Raw genomic sequence first — 9,901 nt, forward strand, 5'->3', positions numbered from 1 at the left:
TGGGGATGGATCAATTGGCTGACACCATATTAAAAGAGAAGGAAAGAATAAATTTTGTCCACACAAAAGTCTACTGATCATGTTCACATAAATAGGCAGAGAGTACAACAATTTAGGATACAAGATAGGAAGGTATGATAAATTACAATCAATTAAATAAAAGTCTAATAATTGAGAATGATTCTCTCGATTAACATCTTCCTGTTCTTGACACAGTGGTCATCGCTTACAATGGTCATTGCCTCAAAGATCAAGAGAAGATAATGTTTGATAATTTGCTAATGATGTTTAATACTTTTTACGCTGCTAAATCGCTTACAGTTTCTGCATGTACTATTCATCTGCTCACATTGTTTCCATGCTCACCACCTCTTTGGGATTTGAAGTGTTTGAAGCTGGATTTCAGCCCACGCCATATGTATGTCCAAAGCAGGTTGTTTTTGAGTGAAACTTTAAAACTTGTTCCAGGTTTAAAAGCTTATGCTACACAAGTCGCATGACGCCAAGTGTACCATAATTAACGATCCAAACGCTGAATCTCCATGCTCAAACTCTCGAAAGAGCACGACCCAAAGTCATGGTTAAGAAACCCACCGATTGATATCCATGTCAACAGCTTCTTTTTTATTTAGGAAAAATTACAAGTTTTGTCCTTTATCTTTATACCACTTTTTAGGCGGTGTCCTTTTTAACGAATGTTGACAGGCGGTGTCCTTTACTTGGTATTTTGTTGCAAGTTTAGTCCTTTACACCTAACCCAGTTAAAAAAACCCTGTTAATTGTTGACAGGCGGTGTTCTTTACTAGGCATTTTGTTGCAAGTTTAGTCCTTTACACCCAACAATTAACAAGTTTTTTAACTGGGTTGGGTGGAAAGGACTAAACTTGCAACAAAATACCTAGTAAAGAACACCGCTTGTTAATATTCGTTAAAAAGGACACCGCCTGAAAAGTGGTATAAAAATAAAGGACAAAACTTGTAATTTTTCCTTTTATTTATTATGCATGCATGTTTCTCTTTTGTTCTGGTTTTCTTATTAAACTATGAACCTTTTAGTGTAACTTATTTCTTTTGGTACATTTATTATTATTTCTGCTCTTAGTTTAATTAAATTAAGAATCTATCTTTAATTGGTTGAAAACGGAAAAGCTCAGCAAGTACTCAGCAAATCTCAACGCTCATATAGAATTGTTAGATATTGCTGGCCTTGTGAAGGAGAGCTGTGATACCCGATTATTTTTATTTATTTAATACTAGTTTATTCTTTAGAAATAAATAAAGTTAACGAGATTTATGGTTATGGTTTTTTTTTTCCTTACGTTTATAATATGATGTGATAAATATGAATAATTATGTTTTTTTTAAGACTAAATAAATTATTTGTTACGACTATAATTAGTATAATGCAAAGGTATTAGGTAATTTACTTTTGAATTCAAATAATAGAATTTGGTTTCTGTTTGACTACTTTTCTTTCTATGGTTAAATAATAAATAATAAATCTCAAGGAGATAAAGAAAAATGATATGTTATTACGATAGGTTTGCAAATATGTAGGGATTATGTGAATAAGTGTTAGTAATTCAAATGACTATTTTCCTTTATTATCCAATCATCCATTCCATGAATGTTGGCTGAAATCTCTACCGAATTAAACCACAAATAAGGATGAAGCCCTCCCATAAATACATAGACGCATACTCTAGGTAAACATTAGACATAGATTTAGGGAGAAGACGAAAGCTTCTGTTCGAGTTGTTCCGGAGCGTGGCCGTCATTTGAGTCTTGTTAAGGTAAACTTCATCCATAATCATGCTGCGATTCATGTACTAGTTACTTAAAAGTGTTCGACTGGTCGAGTTTCCTAGACGGTTAATCATATCATTTTACGTAGTGTCATTCGTAACGGGGTAGATTCAATTTCTATAGGATCATAAATATGCTCATAGGGTGATTTAAATGAACAATGTTATGATGATAGATATACATACATACATGCTCACGCACCATCAAAAGAAAAACCATCAAGTTTTGGAAAAACTTATGTGTGGAAACTATAGATGTAAGCCACTGTGTTTTTTTTAATCCAGGGAAGAAGATGACATAAATCTTTAAATTTTCTCTTTTGATTTTTGGTTGAATAAAGTAGTAAATAAAGATGTGGTGGAGATAAATTCTTTTTTTTTTTCGTTATTTAATTGAAAACATATATCTAACTTATTGGCTGTTATAGCCAACTAAGAAAATTTACATATCAGTGGGTGATTTACCAAATCATATGATTTTAATACTAGCTGGAATTTTCGTTAACCAAATATGAATCGTATTGGATTACGATCAAGTATATGAGTTTAACAGGTACTTTGATCTTATTAATATTTTATAACAATATTATTGTTTTACGGGTAAGTTATTTTAGCATTTTTGAGTTGATTGTAGAGTTGAAGATTAACAACCTAAACAAAATAGGAATTTGATAACTGACGTATTTGAGAAACTCAACCAGTCGAATAGGGACTCAAATGTTGGTAGCGAAATCATTTTCTTTTAATCTATGATCTTAGTACATGTTATCGATAAAAATGTAGGCGTTCCCGAGAGAGGCGATCACAACGTTGTTTGACTAGTTAACTTTGTTAAGGTAAGATATTGTTTTCTGAAATCATGGGTACACATCAAAAGTATTTTATTGTTATTGCAAGTTAATTTTGATTCATGTGGGTATTATATGCATATGTTTATATGATGGGTTGTGGTATGGGTGTAGGGTTTATTCATGCTATTGTTTATATAATGACTTGGATTAGTTGCTTTGATAATTATCTTGCTTGTCTTTGATGAGAATAGCCCTTTATGATACCGAACTATCTAGAAGACACTAGACTATGAATTTTTAAGACACGTGCACGTTAAGGGCCCTTAAAGAATATAGACTAGAGAAAAACTTAGAAAAGAACATAAATAATTAAAGAAAAGAGAACGAACGTGATTGAGAGGTAATACTCTCCGATGGATCCATCCCAAGATTTGGTGTGGGTGTGTTTCATGCACACACCAGGAGCGGTACGTGGCAACTAAGATTTTAAAGACACGCCCAAGAGCCACACGCGTGAAGTACTTGCTCGCTATTGTCTACGGACGATGGCTAACGACAACGGTGAACTGCTTTTGTGCTCCTTCACTTAGTCGGTTGTAGTGGACTTTTCCCCGACCGGTCTACCCGATACTCATGGTTTACCATGTGTAGTTCTGGAGACCTAAGGACTATCCTCCACATGGTTTACGACGATGAAAGATGAACGATGAAAGATAATGAATAAAACCACGTGATTCGATAAAGATAAAGGTTTATGATATGAACTCGATAAGATGAAAAGATAAAGATTAGATAAGATTGCTTAAGACGATAGGCACTCTCTTAGGATTGTTTACTTGATCATGTTGTAGTGTTTGGATCATAACTTGCAATCACGTGAAACAAATGATTTGATAAATTAACGATATTTTACTTGTTTTATAATTTACCCTTTATCTTACTCAGCTTTTAAAAAGCTGACACTTGTTTTCGAAAATCGATGTGTATCATTTTCAGGTTAGTTAAGATTGTTAGACATGAAGCCGGTGAGGAACGGGTAGAGAAACTTTCACAGGACGTTTATGTTATTAATTATATGTAAAGGTTCGTTTATGATTCTGTTGTTGCTATGAACGACAAGTAACACCCAACTTTTTTTTTGACAATTAAATCATTTTTTTTAAATGGTTTTATGGTTTAAATATATGACTGGGAGTTTCCGCTGCGAAAGAAATTATTGAAATCTAATATTTTTATTAAAGAAAAATGCGGGGTGTTACAAGAGCAGTTAAGAAAATACTTGCAGACTGTTATAAGATGATTGAAACTGGCGAAGGTGTTGATTGGGCAGTTGCAGAAGCGTTAGCGTTTGCAACGTTACTGGTGGAAGGAAATCACGTGAGATTACCCGGTAACCCACCCGTCCGTAGGCACGACGGTGAAATTACCAGTAAAACCCGTTTGGCTCAAGAACCCAACCCAGGTTTCCCTGGGTCTCCTATCATTGCCCACCAGTGCCTCACTCCGCACCAAGTGGGAGTTGAACCTGCATCTTTCAAGAGAAATGCAAACCTTCCACCACTTGATCTAGAGATCATTGGCGGTATGTGGCCATTGAAACATATTTTTCTTATAATATATTCTAGTGTACACTTGCTTAACTTGTGATACGAGGGTATCATATCCAAAATCTGAGTTCTTGATTGGAACTCAAAGTAGCAAGCTTTCTTAAGGGGGGTGGGGGTGGTCACTAGTGATAGAATTCCATCACTCACAATATCCAATCATGTTCCGCCATGTCAGCAATCATTTTTCCATCACTCACAATCTTTTTTAGTGGCGGTGGTCATCACTCACCACCACACCCAACAATTTCCCCCCAACCAACAATTACCCTCGCCAAAAAAACCATCACGCCGTTAAAAAAATAACGAAATCGGGTTTTCGTTATTGTATCACGCGTTGAACAAAGAGTGGCGGCAGCTATTTTATGCTATCACGCGTTGATTTTGTTCCGCCCCCATGTAAACCCTCATATGAACTCTACAACTCAACTTTTTGCTCTAAACCCATTCTACCAATGTGACATATACCCGAGGGTGTGTCTAGCAAAGGGCGGTGTCGCCCCCCATTGTTGCAAGAAGAAGTGTGTGAATGTGATTACAGATTCGTTGAACTGTGGGTCTTGTGGGAAGAAGTGCAAGTCCGGTGAGGCTTGTTGCAAAGGGAGGTGTGTCGATGTGTCAACAAGTCGGTCGAATTGCGGACTTTGTGGGATGAAATGTAGGTACAATGAGAGTTGTTGCAAAGGGAATTGTATTCTGATAAGAGAAATTGTGGGGCGTGTCAAAACAAGTGCAAAAAGGGAGAGTCTTGTGCCTATGGGATGTGCAATTATGCATGAATATTGGCTTATTCAATTTCCACATGATGATACCATGCAAATCACATGTTAACTTTATTTAATTTACTTTCATTTTGTATTAAAAACAATAAAACATGGCAAAGTCTTAAATGGAATAAGATTTATATATAAAAAGTGTTCAAACATTTTCGATAAACTCGATCTTATATAATCCCGTTTTCCCATTTGAAATGGTTACGAAAGTGAAACCACAGAGACTGAAATCGCAGTTTTTAAACTAATGGGTTGAAATAGTGATTTTGACAAACCACGGGGACAAAAACAGTAATTAACTCATTAATTAAAATTACAAATCTACCGATATACCTTTACAATAACATTAGATACACGTATTAAATAAAACATTTATATTAGTTTAGAACACATTCTTTCTATTCTTACTAAAAAAAATATCTCATTTGAACCCTCCAGTTAGGTGTAGGGGTGTTCATCGGGTTTTTTTCTTCGGGTTTCGAGTTTTCCGTGTCAGGTTGTTCGGGTTTTTGTCTAGAAAAAATTTACCCAATAACCGACTCACTTAAAGTTCGGGTTAGTCAGGTTTGGGTTATTCGGGTTCGGGTCGGGTTATTCGGTTTTCGGGTTTAGATATAAAATGAAAAATCATGTTTTGTTTTTACAAAATATCATTAAAATTCATACTGGTACTTTAAAAATATCATCAAAGTTTAAACATTATTTGACAATATGCTATTAAAATATTTAAAAGTCCAAAAACTTAATGTTCCATATATTAAAGACTCCAAACCACAACACTTCTATAAGGAAAAAACAACAAATGTTCGGGTTTTGTATTTCGGGTTTTTCGGGTCGATTTGTTCGGGTTTTTGGTGGGGGAAAAATGACCCGATTACCGAACCATTTAAAGTTCGAGTTGGTCGGGTTCGGGTTTCTCGGGTTCGGATTTTTCGGATATTTGCTAACTCGGATTCGGGTTTCAGGTTTTAGATAAAAAATGAACAGCCCTAGTTAGGTGGTATCGGTCCGATAATCAAACATTAAAATTCGGTTAAATTTGTTAAGAGGATTCAGAAACCGAATACAAATAGTTTTCAAGCCCGATTATTCATTATTCAATATATTAATTTTCAACATTGACCTATATATTGACCTATATATTGACCTATATATTAAAAAGAAAGCGAATTGAACAGTAATAATAAGTTTAAATATTCAGAAGGGTGTTCAGTGAAAACTAATAGAAAAATAAACTAATGAATAGTATCGGGTACCAATTTAAATATTCAAAAGAGTGTTCAGTGAAAACTAATAGAAAAATAAATCAATGAATAGTATCGGGTACCGGTATCAAATTTACCAAACTGAGTGTATTTTCGGTATCCGTTTGGCACCGGTATTCATCGGGTTCTACCCTCAAATACCGGTGTCGTACCAGTACCGTCCGTATCAAGCCGTACTGTACCAGGTATATTCGGTACCGGTACCCATTTTTGGGGATTTTGGTAACGGTATTTTCGATACCGGTTGGTACCGAGCTCATCAAATCCTGTAGCAACGTACCAATGCAAGTAATTGCACATTTTAGATTACTTTTCATACACAGAGTAAGTAAACTGTATTTCGTTTGAATGAGGTTTTATATACACAACAACTTATTTTGCTTTATTTTTTTGTCTTTTTACGTAATGAATGAATTATAGCATGTAAAATTAACTTGGATATTTAGATTATTGATGAGCAAATCGTATCAAATCCTGTAATCAAACCTGTATCGTATCGGTACCAAATTTACTATACCAAATCATTTTCGGTACCAATTTGATACCCACATTTTGGCGTTTTCAGAATCGTTACTTTCGGTTCGACACCGGTCTAGCACCATACCTATATTTATTGATTTTTACCTTCAAATACCATACCGTATTTTACCGAGCATTTTCGGTGCCGGTACCTAATTTCGATGATTTTCCAGATCGGCACTTTCGGTGCCGTTACAGGTACCGAGCTCATCCATGTTTTAACGTGTTAGCACCGTAATATCTGAACTGAAAACAACCGAATTTCCAACGTGTAGGACATGCGGGTCCTATTATTATATATTAGGTTATTTAAAATCGTTTTTTTAGGACGGATTGACTATCCTTTTCACCATATTTTTATTTATGTTTTGATATTCGGTATCTGCTTGCCGTCACTGACACGCGTTTTGCAGTCATTGGGTCCCCGCCGCAACACACGGGCGAAAATTTAACTAGTTCCAATTAATAGTCGAGCTTTTTGTGTTTTAATATATTTTTTTCTTAACTTTTGTGTGACACTTACACGCTCTCAACTCTCTAAAACATCATCTTAGAGTTTTATATACTTTTGTGTATTTGTTCAAAAAGTAAAATGCGCGGATGCTTCATGTGATTTTGTTAAATAACACCTATAGTCCCTAACTTTTAGAAATTACATTTGTGCTCCCTGTGATTTGTTTGGTTGTTACTCAAATAGTCACTAGAGTAGATTACAGTTACTTTGTTAGGTTAAGGTGTGATATGACTAACTATAAAATTGTGGATTTTAGTTCTTTACCAAAAATACCCCTATAAAGTCATTATCTTGATCATGGTGGAGCCTTGGAGGCAAAAGTCCCATGGCTATTTCTGTCATTTTACTCTTAAAAACAATCCCAGAAATCTCAACCATCATCCACCCATTTCACCGTTACACAATCTTGAATTTCTTTCTCCACAAATTCAAGAAAACCATGGAGAGCACCCTCTTATTAGCACCCAGATTTCTCTCCATTCAAAGTAAGTATCTTTAATCTTCAAATTAAATAAATTTGGGTTCTTTAAATTTTGTTTCATAAGTTCAAAAATTAGACTATGAACTTGAGAAATGGGTCATATTTGGTTTAAGTTATGGAGTCATATTTTCTTTCTATATTGTATGTTTGATGAACCCTAGTCCTGCAACTCTGTGTGTATGTGTGTGTGTGTTATTTTATACACTTATGGAGTTTATAATGTTTTTTTTTCCAATTAGGCAGAGAATTCAGTGCCAATGTGAGGCAATTTCAGTCCTCATTTTGTGGGAAAGTGGTTGCTAACACTCAGTTTGCAAGAAGAAATGATGCATATATAAACCACAGAAGTAGCTTCAAGATTACATCTTTGGTAAAGATTTTTTTTTTTTTTTTTTTTTTTTTTTGTTCCTCACATGTGTTGCTAACATGGGAATTTTAGATATTTTGGTTGCTTTGTTGAAAAAAAATCTTCTTTTTTTTTTAATTTTTAGTGTTTTTGTGTGTGTGTTTTTTTTTTTTTTTTAAGTTTTCAATTGGCAAGAAGAAGGTGAAGGCAACCAAGAGAGAGACTGTTGTCCCAGATCCAGATTACAGAATACCTGTTGTTCTTCTTGGTTTGTAATCATTCCATAATCTTTTCATAATGCATGTTTTCATTAGTTTTAATAAGTGATTATTTGAAGAAGATAATTGGGTTATGGATGGTAAGGTATGTTGAAAGTTAATCCTAAAACTCGTATGAGTTGAAAGTTGAAGGACTAAAGTGAAAGATTGATATAGTTAGTTATTATTAAAGTTTGATTTATTTTAGGTAATTATATTGTAATTGGTTTAGGAAAAATTTAATTGTCTTGGAGAGCAAGTTTAGTAGTACTATAAATATAAATAGGGGTCTAGGTCATTGTTTTATTTGTCCCTTTTCTTTGTAAGTTCGTATGTTCGTTTGATTGAATAGAAAGAGTCGTTGTTTGAACCGTCTGGGCCAACAAGGTAATGTGACATTTATCTAAATAGATTATTTTTCTTGCTTAAATCTTACAAGTTATGCAAGATAAAACAATTTTATTTATGGTTTGAAAAACACTCTGATTTTAACACCCCCTTTTGTCTTTAACCTTTGTTTTTTTTAAATGATTGCGTAATTAGAGATAATTAATTCTGATAATTAATTTAGATTGATGATTAAACAGGTTTAGCTGGCGGTTTAGTGTATGAAGATAATCTATTAGCAGCTGCTCCTGTTGGTCTCCTAGGTTTACTTCTACTTTTCCAGGTACATTTTGGACACTTTTAACTTAATTATTTTAAACCCTTTTATTTACTAAAAAGTTGCTCTTTTTTTATAATACAGACGACTAGAGTGAGGTTTGTCTTCGATGATGAAGCACTGGTTTGTGCCACCCTCTTGACTTAATATCGTTATATCGGTTATTCAATCAATAGATTTTTTTAAAGTTTATGTGTATTTACATACTAAAGGAGGTGAAAGTAGGAAAAGAGCTCGATGAGTCGGGTGAAAACGTGTTTGTTGGTGGTAAAAATCGTTGGAAGTGAGTGTTTTCTTCCTGCATATTTTTTATATTCTGATCTGAATTTTATAAAATAAAATTCAGATCAGAATATAAATTTGCTACATATGAATTGACATTATAACAGATACTCTACATTTGTAAATTGGGAGCTCTGGTGGCCGAATTTCCCAATTTTGGTTTACTTTAAAGAAACACAAACAAAACCCGAAGGACAAGTTCACTTTTTCCCAGTGATTTTTGTGAGTTTCCGGTTCATATTAGACATTTCTTGCTTTTTTTTATTTATGAATTTGCTTCTTTAAGATGTGTTTTTTTGTATGGTTTTTAACTAGAACGGGAAACAGTTATATGACGTTATGGTGGAACGGGCCGGTCCTTCAAAGACAAGTGGCCCGAATTAGTACCAGCAATAGAGATCCATTGTTTTCTCGGCTCGCTGCAGGCTTTGAATAAAATTGCTCTGAATTCAAGTATATTGTTCATAACAATTGACCAACACTTATTTGTTATTTGATCATATGAGGACTTGTATATATTCATGGCAAGCATAGAACATAATAGATACCCTTCTTTTTCGTACATGCTAACCTTACTTTTAAGTTTTAACATCTTAAATG

General features: G+C 34.2%; 1 protein-coding gene and 1 long non-coding RNA gene across 2 annotated transcripts; both read left to right on the forward strand.

Moving 5' to 3' along the window:
* The first annotated feature begins 947 nt into the window (after positions 1 to 947).
* LOC118483245 lies at positions 948 to 4,609 on the forward strand. Its single transcript, XR_004869995.1, has 3 exons — positions 948 to 1,793; positions 2,589 to 2,641; positions 3,593 to 4,609. It is a non-coding gene; the product is annotated as an uncharacterized LOC118483245 (long non-coding RNA).
* A 2,972-nt stretch (positions 4,610 to 7,581) lies between these two features.
* On the forward strand, positions 7,582 to 9,863 carry LOC110886703. Its single transcript, XM_022134542.1, has 8 exons — positions 7,582 to 7,756; positions 7,992 to 8,122; positions 8,279 to 8,366; positions 8,943 to 9,025; positions 9,104 to 9,142; positions 9,232 to 9,302; positions 9,409 to 9,523; positions 9,617 to 9,863. Exons 1-8 carry the CDS (start codon positions 7,597 to 7,599, stop codon positions 9,683 to 9,685), a joined length of 756 nt encoding a protein of 251 aa, XP_021990234.1. The 5' UTR covers positions 7,582 to 7,596; the 3' UTR covers positions 9,686 to 9,863.
* Positions 9,864 to 9,901: the final 38 nt, after the last annotated feature.

This window comes from Helianthus annuus, chromosome 10 (genome assembly GCF_002127325.2).
Source record: "Helianthus annuus cultivar XRQ/B chromosome 10, HanXRQr2.0-SUNRISE, whole genome shotgun sequence".
NCBI lineage: Eukaryota > Viridiplantae > Streptophyta > Magnoliopsida > Asterales > Asteraceae > Helianthus > Helianthus annuus.

Excerpts from the sequence above, each read along its gene's own strand:
- LOC110886703 (XM_022134542.1), top strand. The coding sequence starts at position 7,597 with ATGGCTATTTCTGTCATTTTACTCTTAAAAACAATCCCAGAAATCTCA. Across the intron at positions 9,026-9,103 it reads GTTTACTTCTACTTTTCCAG|ACGACTAGAGTGAGGTTTGT; the intron begins GTACATTTTGGA and ends TTTATAATACAG. Across the intron at positions 9,524-9,616 it reads ACTTTTTCCCAGTGATTTTT|AACGGGAAACAGTTATATGA; the intron begins GTGAGTTTCCGG and ends GTTTTTAACTAG.